Here is a 17,000-nt window from a genome sequence, read left to right as displayed (position 1 = left end):
TAAAATTGTCAGTTTTTCCGATTTTTACCCCCAAAATGCATTTTTTTAAAAATTTTATAAACATATTTGGTATCGCCGCGTGCGAAAATGTCCAAACTATGAAAATATAATGTTAATGATCCCGTACGGTGAACGGCGTAAACGTAAAAAAAAAAATCCAAAAATGCAGCTTTCTTGTCACATTTTATTCCAAAAAAAAATAATAAAAAATTATCTAAAAGTTTTAAGTATGCAAATGTGGTATCGATAAAAAGTACAGATGATGGCGCAGAACATCAGCCCTCATACCGCCCTATATATGGAAAAATGAAAAAGTTATAGGTGGTCAAAATAGGGGGATTTTAGATTACTGATTTTGTACAAAAAGTTTTACATTTTTTTTACGTGGTACAAAAATATAATCGTATTGACGCACAGAATAAAGAACACATCATTTTTACCGTAAAGTGTACAGTGTGAAAAGGAAACCCTCCAAAATGTGCAAAATTGTGGTTTTCATTTCAAATTCCTCCCTAAAAAAAAAAAAATTTTTTTGGGTTTGCTGTACATTTTATGCTAAAATGAGAGGTTTCATTACAAAGTACAATTGGTGACGCAAAAAACAAGCCCTTATATGGGTCTGTAGATGGAAATATAAGAGTTATGGATTTTAGAAGGCGAAGAGGAAAAAATAAAGGCAAAAATAAAATTGGCCTGGTCCTTAAGGGGTTAAAAGGGTACTGCTTTCTTACTGTTACTTGCTCTAGGAACATTTTATATTATTATATCTCCAAATGTTTCAAAAGAAGGAGCAGTTTTCCAGCTTTCTCATCCATTTATCCTTTTTGCTAGATCTTATCAAGGAATGTTTACCGAGTCAAGAAAATCACTATGGCAATCTGGAACACAATGCGTTTCATTAAGAGCTGCTTTCAGTGGGAGTCTACGAAGCGAAGTTTAATAGCATTTTTGGTAAGCTTGCCTTTTTTTTTACTATTCCAGTTTATACAGTTGTCTTAAAATTCTTCTGTTCAGCATGTTTTTAATTTGTTTTGTTGTTGCTTGTTTTCTCAAACAGTAAAATTTTATATTCATCTGAAATTTTCAAGCATGCATTCTAGGACTTTTGTAGATTGTAGTACTCACTTACTGTGCTGGAATGAAGCCTTTATTCATCTGACAACTGCAGACATATTTTCAAGTATTGTCTGACCAAAGACATTGCTGGCATAAGGTCTGAACTGCTGGGGTTTGCCATTGAGTCCCTCACCAAAGCAGTTTGTCTCTAAATAATATGTTTCTGCTTAATTACATGGACTGTATATGCTACTTGGTATTCTTATGGACTGGACAAAAAAATATTTATCAGGCCAAATATACACTGAAAAATGAGCACTGAGCACAAATATACACAAAGGCTTCTCTCTGGCCAACCAATACTCTGCTCTGTGCAGATGAGACGCATGAGCCACCCACTTGTCTACAGATGACTCCTCTTTTTGGGGTCATTTTTGCTTTGGCGAATAGTTTTCTTCCATCTAGAGTAGAGCTACTTTGCTTACTTGCAAAAAGACAATATGCCAGCTGGGGATTTCAGATAAAACTTCAACGTTATTATTGTAGTATAAAATGAATATATCCAGCAACTAGAGGTAACATGAACACCGGTTCTGACACATTTCGGTCAGGTAGACATTAGTCATAGATCTATGACTAACCAAATAATTCTCCTGGAAAATCCCAGGGTAATAGTTGATATACACAACCTGAGAGTGCTGATCTGTACATTCCTTCTTTACATAAAGTGTGAATCTGAACTGCGAGAAAACATCTTAAAGACATAAATGGGGAGATATATAAAAAAGTTAACCATTTGCCCATTACAACCAATCAATCATTTCTCTGAGGCCTTTTTAAAAATTAAGGAAGCAATCTGATTGGTTGCTTTGGGCAACTTTTCCTCTGCACAAGTTTAGATGAAGTTAATTTTCTTTGGGGAAGATGTTACTAGTTTAGGGTTATTCCTGAGGGGTTCCCTCAGGTTGTGTATACAATCTATGACTAAGCTCCATGTGACCAAAATGCATCAGAACCATTGTTCATGTGGCCTCTAGTTGCTGGATATATAAATTTTATACTGCAATAATAAAGTTGAAGTTTTATCTGGAACCCCCTGGCTGGAATATTTACATTTTGCAACTGGTGTTCGTTTCACTCCATGCTGGACGGTGCATCCAGAATAAGGGGTGAGAGCTGGCTCTGGTGTGCAATTGTACATTCTTGGACTTGTAATCCTTTGCATTCTGTTCTCATAGAGCAGTGGTCTTGGGCAGGCTGACAGTTGTAGTTTTTCAACACCTGAAGGGCCACAGTTTAGAGACCACTATTGGTGTATGGAGACATTTCTAGAGACTAAGTGGGTATGCACTGTAATTTTGTCACTTCTGCATAATGGTGAGCCATCTATATTGATGCCACATAACAAAACTGCAGCAATCAGTCACTGACACATCCAATGATGAGGACATTTCGTGCAGTTACACACTGCAGAGCAGTGTAATTGTACAGAGAAACTTTTTTTTTTATTCTAAAGAAAAAAACTTTTACTTGTGTTGGACCAATCTTATATGCAACATATTTTATCTTGTATTTTCTGTAGTTCTGTGTAGAGATGAGCAAACTTACAGTAAATTCAATTCGTCACGAACTTCTCGGCTCGGCAGTTGATGACTTTTCCTGCATAAATTAGTTCAGCTTTCAGGTGCTCCTGTGGGCTGGAAAAGGTGGATACAGTACTAGGAGACTCTTTCCTAGGAATGTATCCACCTTTTCCAGCCCACCGGAGCACCTGAAGGCTGAACTAATTTACGCAGGATAAGTCATCAACTGCCGAGCCGAGAAGTTCGTGACGAATCGATTTTACTGTAAGTTCGCTCATCTCTAGTTCTGTGTAATTTTAGCTGTACATGCAGCATTTCCATAACTAAAATACCTAAAAATGTTGTGGCGATCTGTCCCAACAGAATCTAATGTGTTTTTACAGCCGAGACTGGTGTAGCACATTTATCCCAAAACATAAAAAATGTAGATGTTCTTAATTGGCGAGTAAATGTTAAATCTTCCCCCAAAGAAATGTAACTTTATCTAAACTTGTGCAGAGGAAAAGTTGCCCATAGCAACCAATCAGATTGCTTCTTTAATTTCTAAAAAGGCCTCGAAAAAAAGTGATCTGATTGGTTGTAATGGGCAAATCGTTAACTTTTTGATATCTCCCCATTTATGTCTTTAAGATGTTTTCTCGCAGTTCAGATTCACACTTTATGTAAAGAAGGAATGTACAGAGCAGCACTCTGAGGTACCAATCCAGGTGGATCACTCACAGGCCATCACACCACATCCATGTTATCACGATTTTCTTTTGATTTTGTTTATTACCGTATTTTCCGGCGTATAAGACGACTGGGCGTATAAGACGACCCCCAACTTTTACAGTTAAACTATAGAATTTGGGATATACTACCCACATTAGGTTGTCAGCATAGTTGCCCCACATTAGGTTGTCAGCATAGTTGCCCCACATTAGGTTGTCAGCATAGTTGCCCCACATTAGGTTGTCGGCATAGTTGCCCCACATTAGGTTGTCGGCATAGTTGCCCCACTTTAGGTTGTCGACATAGTTGCCCCACATTAGGTTGTCGGCATAGTTGCCCCACATTAGGTTCGTCGGCATAGTTGCCCCACATTAGGTTGTCGGCATAGTTGCCCCACATTAGGTTGTCGGCATAGTTGCCCCACATTAGGTTGTCGGCCTAGTTGGCCCACATTAGGTTGTTGGCATAGTTGGCCCACATTAGGTTGGCGGCATAGTTCCCCACAGACATACAGCCTTCAGCCATATACAGTGTATGGCTGGAGGCTGTATGTCTGTGTACTGTCCCACTTAAGTTCATCCGACCACTGCTCCTAAAGTCCAGGGTAATGATCTACTGCTATAGGCCGTAGCACTAGGTCCCGGGACCGGAGGTTGGAGCACCGAAGAGGATGTCCCGCAAGTAACTTACTATGCGGGCGTCCTTGCTGCTCCGCTGTTTCCATGGGCGCTCGCACGGGACGTCAATGACATTTTTAAAGTTAACTTGGGGCCGCAGAAAGGTAACCGTGACTGCCTTGTGTCCCGAAAAGATCTTTCTGGATACTGGGATGTCCCGAATGTGACCGGGGAAATTAATCTTTAAGGGGGCAACGGCGCGGGTGCTGCAGTCGCTGTATAAGACGACCCCTGACTTTTGGGAACATTTTTCCAGGGTTGAAAAGTGGTCTTATATGCCGGAAAATACGGTACTTTCTTTTTTACTTTATTTTTTGGCAAAAAAAGCATTACACATGGAATGTGCTCTGAGACCCACAGCACGTTCATATGCAGTCACTATGAGAAAAAAGTATACTATCATCTAGTATTATTATTATTCAGAGTATTTCATGGGAGACTTGCTGTACTTACTAGAATTGCATTCGGCGGCTTATATGGTTGCACAGTAGGTGGCTGGCTTTGGCTGTCAGAATTATTTTCATACCAAGATTTGCGATGTTCGTGACTGCTCTAATCTTAAGGCCTGGAACAGTTTAGAACAATAACAATTAATTTTCTGTTTCAAACAACATGTATGGTAGACATGGGATTTCTGAAAAAAATTGAAAAAAAAATGTGTGTGTGTATATATGTATGTATGTATATATGTATGTATGTATATATGTATATGTATATATATATAATATATTCTAGCTGAGTACCAGGCGTTGCCTGGTTTTTCCTTCCTAATCCTTGTTGAGGAGGAAAATCAACAAAGGAGGAAGCTTTTGACTGCACATCCCATCCTCCTATCCCATCCTCCTATCCCATCCTCCTATGCCGTCCACCTATCCCGACCTCAGGTGGGACTGATTTGTGATGAAGATATTGTAAGCCGAAAATAGAAGGGGACATGGCTTTGTGGGACTGGGCATCATTTGCAAGCCAGACTGATGCACAAAAAGGTAGATAATAAATGGGGTGGGGCTTAAAATGTTGTCGTGTCTTTGTGAGATCGTGTGTGGCTTGCAAGCCGGATTGACACATTAACCAGGAGATGCAAAGCGGAGCTTGTGGAGTAAGGTACTGGAAGTCCCATATACTTGCATAGGACTTGAAACAAAAACCTATCTTTTATATAAGGGTGTAGGTAAGGGTTAATTTAATTATCATATCTTTTTATTTTACATATAAGTAATATGTGTACCAGGTATTATTGAAATATCTCCAGCCATACGGAAGTTATGTGGGAACATACATTTCCCATTGATTTGCATGGGACTTTCAACTAAAACCCCGCCCCCTCACAAATGGGGTTGGTTAAGGGTTAAATTAACTATCCTATATTTTAAGTGGACAAATAAATAACATGTGACCAAGTATTATCAAAATATCTCCAGCCGTTTGGAAGTTATTCAGTAACATATATTCCCCATAGACTTGTATGGGACTTTAAACAAAAACCCCGACACTGGCAAATGGGGGTGGGTAAGGGTTAAATCACTTATCCTAGGGCTGCACGATATATAGCAAAAGCAATCGAATCGCAAATTTAGCTTTTTGCGATATGGCGATACGGCCCCCCGGGAAAACATGTGATTATCTGCTCGGGCTGGCTCCCATGGCGGGGGCCGGCAAGAGCAGGTAAAAACTATTTTAACCCCTTAAGGACGCAGGACGTAAATGTACGTCCTGGTGAGGTGGTACTTAACGCACCAGGACATACATTTACGTCCTGTGCATAACCGCGGGCATCGGAGCGATGCCCGTGTCATGCGCGGCAGATCCCAGCTGCTGATCGCAGCCAGGGACCCGCCGGCAATGGCCGACGCCTGCGCGATCTTGCGGGCGTCCGCCATTAACCCCTCAGGTGCTGTGATCAATACAGATCCCGGCATCTGCGGCAGTTCGCGATTTAAATGAACGATCGGATCGCCCGCAGCGCTGCTGCGGGGATCCGATCATTCCTCCGTCCGGCTCCCGGCGTCTCCTGCTCTGGTCTGTGATCGAGCAGACCAGAGCAGGAGATGACCGATAATACTGATCTGTTCTATGTCCTATACATAGAACAGATCAGTATTAGCAATCATGGTATTGCTATGAATAGTCCCCTATGGGGACTATTCAAGTGTAAAAAAAAATATAAAAAAATGTAAAAGTAAAAGTAAAAAAAAAGTGAAAAATCCCCTCCCCCAATAAAAAAGTAAAACGTCCGTTTTTTCCTATTTTACCCCCAAAAAGCGTAAAAACATTTTTTATAGACATATTTGGTATCGCCACGTGCGTAAATGTCCGAACTATTAAAATAAAATGTTAATGATCCCGTACGGTGAACGGCGTGAACGAAAAAAAAAAAAGTCCAAAATTCCTACTTTTTTAATACATTTTATTAAAAAAAAAATTATAAAAAATGTATTAAAAGTTTATATGCAAATGTGGTATAAAAAAAAAGTACAGATCATGGCGCAAAAAATGAGCCCCCATACCGCCACTTATACGGAAAAATAAAAAAGTTAGAGGTCATCAAAATAAAGGGATTATAAACGTACTAATTTGGTTAAAAAGTTTGTGATTTTTTTTTAAGCGCAACAATAATATAAAAGTATATAATAATGGGTATCATTTTAATCGTATTGACCCTCAGAATAAAAAACACATGTCATTTTTACCATAAATTGTACGGCGTGAAAACAAAACCTTCCAAAATTAGCAAAATTGCGTTTTTCGTTTTAATTTCCCCACAAAAATAGTGTTTTTTGGTTGCGCCATACATTTTATGATATAATGAGTGATGTCATTACAAAGGACAATTGGTAGCGCAAAAAACAAGCCCTCAAACTAGTCTGTGGATGAAAATATAAAAGAGTTAGGATTTTTAGAAGGCGGGGAGGAAAAAATTAAAACGTAAAAATTAAATTGTCTGAGTCCTTAAGGCCAAAATGTGCTGAGTCCTTAAGGGGTTAAATGCTAAAAGTCACAGTTTTTCTAGCAGGGCACCTCCAGTTGTTGCAAAACTACAACTCTTAGCATGCCCGGACTGGCAAAGGCTATCTGGGCATGCTGGGAGTAGTAGTTTCACAACAGCTGGAGGCACCCTGCTAGAAAAACACTGAGCTAAGGGCGCAGGGAGAAATTTAAAAAAATCCTTCTGCTCACATGTCCCGGTCCCTGCAGATTTGTCTCTGTGTGCTCCGTAGTGTCCTCTCTTAGTACGGTAGGACCTTTTCCTTTTCAGCCAATCACTGGCCGCAGTGGTATCACATGCAAAGCCAGTGATTTGCTGATCTTTAAAGGTCTTGTACTGCAGCAATACACTAGGTTTTCCGGGTCCCACGGAAGATTTGAAATCCGCCCGGGAAACCCAGTGTATTGCTGCAATACAAGAATGTGAAAGGAGGGGGGGGGGTGACAGAAGGGGTGGGGGAATGTGACAAGGGGGAGGAGAATGCGACAAGGGGGGGATGTGATAAGGGGGAGGAGAATGTGACAAGGGGGGCGATGTGACGTGGGGAGAGAATGTGACAAGGGGGAGAATGTGAAATAGGCGGTGGGCATAAAATGGGTAGGTAGATGTGAAATGGAGGCGATTGGACATGAAATGGAGGGATTTCACCATTTTTTTTTTATTATATCGCATTGCAATCGCAATATTTAAGCCCAAAATCGCAATCACACATTTTTCCAATATCGTGCAGCCCTAACCTATCCTATGTTTGTTGTTGACATATAAGTAACATGTGTGCCAAGTTTCATGTTAATATCTTTAGCCGTTTGGACGTGATGCTGGAACATACACACACACATTGAGTGTATATATATATATATATATATATATATATATATATATAATATATACTCCTGAGGAAGCCTCCGTAGCTGGAGGCGGAACGCGTGGGGTCAGCTTCTCCCTGCTTTGGATGTGAGGAGTCCCGGTAGCAGCACTTTAGCACTGAGCCTGACAGCCAGACTTGATGGACATACAGCACTCTTTCTCAGGTCGTAGTATTGCACTCCACATTTGGCACACTTATTACATGCACTGAGCTTTTTGCACTTTATACTGGCCAGATATATTTGCACCGTGATTTACAACATATATATTCTTGTATTATACCTACATTGGTCAGGCTGCTAGGCGTTCTACATATTGTACTCATATTTGCCAGGTGCTATTTATTGGTATAATCTCTAGATTTTGCTGCATACATTGGTTGTGTTCCATTAGTCCGGGACTGGCTCACTTCTTAGGGCAATTTGTACCCACTGCAGGGTGGGCGTAGTAGGATTATATTCCTCCGCTTTTTGGATTATGTGTTTTTAATTTTTTTTAATTGTATGTACTCATCTGTCTGTCTTGAGAGAAATAAAGATTTATATATTTTTTCTGGAATATATTGATTATTTGTGGTGTGCAATGTATATATGGCTGCTAGCTTTCTCTTTTCTTTTGGCTCCTTAGACGTCATCACATCGTCACGCACGCCGTCCTGTCATCCAATAGGAGCGGCGTGCGTAGCGACGTGATGACGGCGACAGAGTGCGTGGATCCCGGGGAAGAAGACGTCCGGAGCGTCGGGGACGCGGCGACAGCGATGGAGCGACATCCAGGGCAGCGGTGACGGGTCCGGAGCAGCGGGGACACGTGAGTACTACCTCCTATCCAGTGGTCTTCAACCTGCGGACCTCCAGATGTTGCAAAACTACAACTTCCAGCATGCCTGGACAGCCAATGTCTGCAGGTTGAAGATCACTGTTGAGTGCAGAATCTTTTTTTTTTTCTAGATTTTGCACCTTTAAAATTGGGTGCGTCTTATATGCCGGTGCGTCCTATAGGGTGAAAAATATAGAAATTTTGACGGATAGTTCGTGCTGACACTGATGCTCCCTGAGCCTGCAGGACAGCTTGAATATCTTTGGAACTTGTTTGGGGCTGCTTATCCACCATCAGGACTATTCTGCGTTGAGACCTTTCATCAATTTTTCTTTTCTGTCCATGCCCAGGGAGATTAGCTACAGTTCCATGGGTTGCAAACTTCTTGATAATGTTGTGCACTGTGGACAAAGGCAAATCTAGATCTCTGAAGATGGACTTGAGAACCAATATTGTGGAAATATATCAACAATCTCAAGGTTACAAGTCCTCAGACAGTTCTCTTCTCCTCTTGCTGTTGTCCATGGTTAGTGTGGCACACACAGACACACAATGAAAAGACTAAGTGAACTTCTCTCCTTTTTATCTGCTTTCAGGTGTGATTTTTATATTGCCCACACCTGCTACTTGCCCCATGTGAGTTTAAAGGAGCATCACATACTTGAAACAATCTTATTTAGCCACAATTTTGAAAGGGTGCCAATAAGTTTGTCCAGCCCATTTTTGGAGTTTGGTGTCGCATTATGTCAAAGTTCCTTTTTTTTCCCTTCCTTTTTTGGTTTAGTTCCAATACACTCAAAGGGAATAACGTGTATTGCAAAACATGTGTTACTGCAATCCTTTTCTGTGAGAAATACTTAATTTTCTTGAAAAACTTCAGGGCCATGACTGTATACATAAACTAAACATTTTTGTAGACCAAGTACACCCCTTCATGGTAACAATATTCCCTAATGGCAGTGACCTCTTTTATCCTATACTGCACAAAATTTTTACAGAGTGGCAAAGAGTTTAAGGAGTTATTGCTCTTTTTCTCTCTTTTTCTCAAGAAGTTGCTTGTTGAGGCTTCATGGCACTTAACCCCTAGAAGATGCAGGGCATAAATACGCCCTAACTGCCTGGTACTTGGTGCTCCAGAGTGTATGTTTACCTCTGCAGCGTGTACAATCCATGGGGCCAGCGCTTGCTTTGTAGACAGCGGCTCAGATGGCCCTGCTGGTGTCTTTTCCCTCCCAGAACAATAGATGCAATAGAAATTCCCTCCAAACAGGCAGAGATCAAGAAGGCGCTGGAGATCAAATAAAATGTAGCTTTTCTTTATTCCCACAATGCAACGCGTTTTGCGGAAGTTCCGCTTCATCATGCCTTCATCATCTCCAGCGCCTTCTTGATCTCTGTCTGTTTGGAGGGAATTTCTATTGTATCTGTGGTTATGTGAAGCAGAGCGGCTGCTGAGACCTTGTTTCTGAACATACTCTCTTACATGGTTGTACTTGGATGGAGTACAACCACATCTGGTAAGCGCTAATTCACATTGAGCGTTACCACTTGTTATTTGGGTATCACACAAGGGAGCACATCCTTTTGTCTTCTTTTTCTCCCAGAACAATGGCTGCACACCTGACTCTTCTTTTCTTCTCTTCCAAAGTCTGAAGGCCACAATCCACTTTAAACAGTTGCCTAAATCTGCCAATGGCTGTGTGTACCAGTCTATCATAGTGTGTGAATGCTCTTTGCCTTGGGTACATAATCTGTGTATTATCATAGCTTTATTCTGAGTAAATTAGGAGAATTCATCATTTAACTCATGGATGTCCCTTTCTTTCTAGTAATCTGGAAAGAAAGGGATCCTATTGCTGGCCAGTTGAACATCAGAGTATTTTAGGCTGTTCCAGGCTTTGTTGTATGTTTCTAAGCTGTCATTTTTATTAGTCTCCTGGCTGATCCTTGTGGGCTCTCTTTGGGTGTTGTGCAGTCTGCATTGTCTGCCTGAACTTGGCAGCCCGCGGGTCCCTTTTATTGCTGTGTGACGTGGGCGTTTTCTGAGCTGAAGCCTGTAATTATACCCACCGCAGGTGACAGCTACAAGTGCAGCTCTCTAATAATTTTAGCTGCCTAATCTGATCTGTTGATGAAATGAAACCCTTGTTGTGGTTTGGGGAGGGCTCCTGCAGAGTGTCTGGCTTATTGTCCAGGCTTTACCTTCCTTCTCATTACACTCTGTGACTGCAGTTTGTTACGTGTCTTTGGGTTTCTGACATGGTGATCTGAAGCAGACATTGGCCTGAAGTTTGCCATATACCGGTAATTCACTTTTTTCCAAGACATCAACATAAGTTCACACCCTTTGCTCTTGGCACATGATACTCCAACCTGCTGGGTTGTCGGATAGATAAAATAAACTTTTTAGGCCCAAGTCATTTGCTGGCTCAAGGGATAAATGTACCTTCTACAGCGTACTCCATAGGTGGCCTACTTTTTTGATACTGTCACTATAAAGTATATACTGTAATCTGCCTATGAAGTATATTGACCATACTCATTCTGCGTTAACAATTAGTGCACATTTTATTGTAGCTCCTTTAAACTAGAGAAAATCTAATGTTTCAGATGCTCAAGTTCATATATGTAGTGTGTGCATAGAGTAGCTGGGAATGCAGTTGCTGGAGGAGCATTTAAGCATGCTTGGGAGTGTAATTCCACTAAACAACATAGCCCCTAGGACTGGAGATTAAAGGGGTACTCCGGTGAAAAACTTTTTATTTTTATTTTATTTTTTTAAATCAACTGGTGCCAGAAAGTTAAACAGATTTGTAAATAATTTTAGGAACTGTCCAGAGTAAAAGGAAATCCCCATAGCAAACATAGGCTGTTCTGGACAGTTCCCAAAATGGACAGAGATGTCAGCAGAGAGCACTGTGCTCATGATGTCATCAGACAGCTCTGTGTTTCAAAAAGAGAAGAATTTCCGCTGTAGTATTTAGCAGCTAATAAGTACAGGAAGGATTAAGATTTTTTAATAGAAGCAATTTACAAATCTGTTTAACTTTCTGGCACCAGTTGATTAAAAAAAAAAAAAATTCACCGGAGTACCCCTTTAAAAGGTGTCTATAGACTGGGCCTGGTATCCAGTGGACAACAATTTTAGGAGAATCCTGTCTCTTGCTGTTCTACAGCCCCTTCCCTAATCTAGTTTAGGAGCTCCGAGATGTGGCAAGTTAACCAAAGTATGTGGGCAGCATGGTGGCTCAGTGGTTTGTGCTTTTGCCTTGAGTTGCTGGGGTCCTGGGTTCAAATACAACCATGGACATCATCTCCAGCATACATTTTAAATGGCAGGGGCACTTAAAGAATTTGTTAATCTACAGCTTTAGCTGCCTCTAGATTAGAAGTAAGGCAATGATGCTACCCAGCTGCAGTAAGGTATTCACATTCTGCCTATTGATCCGGGCACTTACCTTTCCTCAGTCATAAACCTCTGATGATGACACTGCAGAAGACTACCCCTTTAGGAGCTGATTATGTAGCCAGTCACTTTCATAATGAAATGAAACAGACTATACCTGTGTTTACTGTTTTGTAATTCCAACAAATAGTCAGAGAGACAGGCAGAGTTGCAGAGGCACGCCTCCTCCCGCTCCTAGCCTGGAGCCCTGTACGTCCATCATGGGGGTGAGGGCAGGGCGAAGGCATTCTGCTGTGACTCAGCCGTTCTCTCCGACTGTTGGCGGAATTACAAACTAGCTGGGATAGAAGTTTATAAACTATGGGCAAAGTAAAAGCAGATACAGTCTGTTTCAAATCATTATGCCCTAACAGCTGGTGTCTTCACCTTCCTACGGTGCCTTATTCTTCACGTCTTCCCTATACACATGAATATTTGGCTCAGCTGAACGCTCATGAGTTGTGAATAAGGAAAGGGGAGGTAAGCCGCTGCCAGACTGCTCTGCTGACCACTTGTCTCTCGGAAAACAAGAGTCAGTTTACATCCAGTAGGATGCATTTACAATTGGTTAGTGGTCCAAAGGGGTCTGCAGGCTTTACAATTATGCCTATTTAGTAGCCCTTGAAAACCCTCTTAGTCATTCATGATTATTGTTTGAATTGACTATATATTCATTATTTCAAACTAATGTAAATTGATTCACAGGAAAATAAATTGGTTGCAGTAATAAACAGTTTCCATTGATCACCTTGAACAAATAATATTTCTCACCCAATACTTAACTCAAGGGGGAAGAAAGTATGTCTTCTCTCTTATCAATCAAGAATTTTTAGTGGAAAATAAAGATTTTCTTTGTAAAATTACATAACAATAAAGCTTTTAGAACCATACATTAAATTGATATATTTAAAGGTGTATTCCAGAATTCTTATTTGACTATGCTACAGGGGCTATAAAGTTAGCGCAGTTCATAATATAGTGTCTGTACCAGTGTGTGACGGTTTTCTCACAATTCTTGTGATTTTCACCCCAATATTTATTTTTACCAGCATACAAAATGACTGTTGTCTCAGATATGTCCCAGGTTGCAATGTAGCCGAGACTTGACTCACTAGTCAGCTGATGACAGGGAGCCTGTCTGCTTCAATGAGTGGAAGGATCGCTTGGTGGGAGAGAGATTAATCTGCGACTAATGTAACAGCTGTAGGCACCCTGATTGAAAACCACAGGTCTTTTGTTTCAATGGGTGGGGTGGCTGATGTGTGGGAGGGAGGAAAATGGAATTGTGGGATTTGTAGTCAAAAATAGAAAAGTCAAACGGGAAATACAAGTTCACAAAAAGCTAGCCACTGTGTTATGATAATCTCATGATGCAGCCATTTAGTCCCAAGACAAGCGCAGATCCGTCCTAGGCATGTCCATTACTGCCTGACAGGTACGTGCTAAAATCACCTTATAGTGGATAACCCCTTTTAATTAGTGTTACTTTCATTTAATATAAACTTTTGACATGTCAAAAGTTACATTGCACCGGATCTCAGTCCAGAGTGAGTAATACGAAGTGTATGACAGTGTGCTTCACTCACCAGTCAGCCGCCTGATCTGATTCTTTCACTCCATAGATTAATGCTGTAAAAGAATTGTACTTGGCAGACAGTCTGGAAGTGAATCAGATGCTGCCACGCACTTTATCTGCTTAATACTCACAATCGCAGTGGGTCTTGGGTCCCAATACTATTTAAACCTTTGAAATGTCTATACAATATGACACTAATGCTTTGTAGGGGTACTGCAGACAAAATTAACTTATCCCCTATCCATAGGATCTCCATAACGGGACCCGGCTGCATGCGGTAGATGACACGCACTCCATTGATTTCTGTGCGAAATCCCAGGAGACCCGAGTCCAGCACTCGGGCATCATTGGCACTCCCATAGAAATGAATGGAGTGTGTGCCATCTAGCGGTAGATGACTAGCTCCTCAATGAGCAAGACTGGGTCCTGTTCTGGAGAACACGGGGTGCCAGTGGTCGGACCCCTGCGATCAGCTACTTGTTCCCTATCCTGTAGATAGTGGATAAATTAATTTTGGCTGCAGTACTCCTTTAAGGGAGTTGCAGCAATATACTTCATATGTCGGGTCTCACATGCCATATTTTGCTGCATATTTTCCTACCTATTGTAGTCAATGGGTAGGAAAATACACAGCAGCAAAAAACTGCTTGTATGACCCCCACCCTATATAGCATGTTTTACTCGAGCGTGTTCCTGACCTGACTGTTTCTGATGACCCAAACTGAATGCTTTCAGGTCATACAAATGCCAATATGATCTTCATGACCAGTTATCAATGTATTCCTGAAATGCATGCTCTTACTTGTAGACTCCAGCATGAAGATCAACCTTTGATCCTGTTTATTATATTAGGATTTTAGAGTATATGCAATTTTCATATTATATATATCCAACCCAAATTGATCCTTTCTATAAGCATGACTACTAAATCTTGTAGAGAAGTAGGTGAATCCCCAATTGCTGTTCTACCTTATTTATAGATGTATTCAACACAATTACTTAGAACACCCTAGGAACCTTACACTTCAATGCATCACCCGTGTAGATATTTTATGTTGTCATATTTTAGGTATCCAGTAGATGGCAGCAAACTCTCAGGAATGGTGTTGGAGTCTACATGTGTATCTGAGGCTTGTTTAATTTCATTAGATTTTTTACTTGCTGTACTTCATGGTTTTTAGCAGGTTCCTAATCTTAAAAGCACTTCAGGATGTGCATGGATTTTTACAGTGTTTCGGTGTTACTGGGGTGCTGCTGTCCTGAAGCGATTTTAGTTTTTATTGGATCAGTCTGGGCACCGAGATAGTATTATGATTTCTCAAGCAATATGTTCCTAAACTGTAGTATTCTGCCAGGTCTTCTTACTCCTAGGATGTGCAATATAAAAAATGTATTTAGTGGAAGGCCATGCTTATGGGGTTAAAAAGTGAAATATTTGTAATTAAATACAGTTATGATAATAGCGTAATCTTCCAGACTGAAAGATATCTGGACTGGGACACCTTTGCCATGGGGATTCTTCTTACCTAAAAGTTTTTCATAAGAAACTCAAAGATCAATGGATTATTTTTTTTTATTTTTATTAACTAGCAAAGACCCAAAACAAAAAAAAAAATGTTCGGGGCAGTTAAACCAATGCATATATAATGTGTGCATATAAAAAAGGAGATCTCTTGGGGTATTCCAGGTATGCAATGGTTTGTAACACTCCGATATCCTGTAACCTAAAGTAACCACATTGTTGCAGTTGCTGCCACCTACTGTTCATTCAGCTGTTAGCACTTCTGCACAAACTTTTCAGCTTATGGTTTATTCACGTTATGTCCATATTTCAAATAGTGCTAATTTGTGTGTGTAAATCTCTGCAAAAAGTTGCAATTTCAAAGCAACTTTTGAGTACACCTTTTCTACAGTTCTTAACTCTTTGACTTCTACTAATAAATCCTTGACAAAGAGATCCTGTTATGGTAGTGTCACACTGCAAGAATGCTAAAAATATTCTACAGCATATAATGGGCAGAGATAATCCTTAGTGGCAATTCTACCATCCTATGCTTAGTATTTGAACATTTGAAAAAGCAATGCAGAATAAAAAAAAGTCAGCAATTAACAGCAGTAGATTCTACACAACAATTCTACACAAATATTGACATATATATATATATATATATATATATATATATATATATATATATAGGGGAATATGCAAAGCAGCTCATTACACAACCTTTTCAGGTAGTGTTCCCTGGTATCAGCTAAGCTCCTGTTAAGGAATATAAAAAGCTGAACGGGATATATGCCAAGCCAGACTACTCCCCAAAAGGGAAGTTTCAACCCATCTGCAGACAGCTGTTTCGGGGTTTTTGCCCCTCGTCAGTACAGAGCAGGGTGATCTGGCTTGGCTGTGGTGAGAGGCCTGAGGCTTTAAAAGGGGTCAGTACTTTCCTCAGGGAGAGGACACCTCTTCAGGTGTAACGGAGATTCAGGTTAGGCCATTTAGCACTCCGCAGGCATTCTGGGTAGGGGAATATGCAAAGCAGCTCATTACACAACCTTTTCAGGTAGTGTTCCCTGGTATCAGCTAAGCTCCTGTTAAGGAATATAAAAAGCTGAACGGGATATATGCCAAGCCAGACTACTCCCCAAAAGGGAAGTTTCAACCCATCTGCAGACAGCTGTTTCGGGGTTTTTGCCCCTCGTCAGTACAGAGCAGGGTGATCTGGCTTGGCTGTGGTGAGAGGCCTGAGGCTTTAAAAGGGGTCAGTACTTTCCTCAGGGAGAGGACACCTCTTCAGGTGTAACGGAGATTCAGGTTAGGCCATTTAGCACTCCGCAGGCATTCTGGGTAGGGGAATTCTGGGTAGGGGAATATCGCCAGGCATCTCACCACAGCCAAGCCAGATCACCCTGCTCTGTACTGACGAGGGGCAAAAACCCCGAAACAGCTGTCTGCAGATGGGTTGAAACTTCCCTTTTGGGGAGTAGTCTGGCTTGGCATATATCCCGTTCAGCTTTTTATATTCCTTAACAGGAGCTTAGCTGATACCAGGGAACACTACCTGAAAAGGTTGTGTAATGAGCTGCTTTGCATATTCCCCTACCCAGAATGCCTGCGGAGTGCTAAATGGCCTAACCTGAATCTCCGTTACACCTGAAGAGGTGTCCTCTCCCTGAGGAAAGTACTGACCCCTTTTAAAGCCTCAGGCCTCTCACCACAGCCAAGCCAGATCACCCTGCTCTGTACTGACGAGGGGCAAAAACCCCGAAACAGCTGTCTGCA

General features: G+C 41.1%; 1 protein-coding gene across 1 annotated transcript in view; it reads left to right on the top strand.

The window, feature by feature from the left end:
• The window catches only part of MCTP2 (multiple C2 and transmembrane domain containing 2), a 208,166-nt gene that overhangs the window by 154,430 nt on the left and 36,736 nt on the right, over nt 1–17,000 (top strand). The window contains exon 17 of the mRNA XM_056571863.1: nt 832–951. Within this exon, the coding sequence (XP_056427838.1) occupies nt 832–951 (120 nt within the window). The remainder of the gene's footprint in view (nt 1–831; nt 952–17,000) is intronic.

This window comes from Hyla sarda, chromosome 4 (genome assembly GCF_029499605.1).
Source record: "Hyla sarda isolate aHylSar1 chromosome 4, aHylSar1.hap1, whole genome shotgun sequence".
In the NCBI taxonomy this organism is placed as follows: Eukaryota; Metazoa; Chordata; class Amphibia; order Anura; family Hylidae; genus Hyla; species Hyla sarda.
Note: the sequence above shows the minus strand (reverse complement) of the source record. Positions and strands in the feature narration are given on the sequence as shown.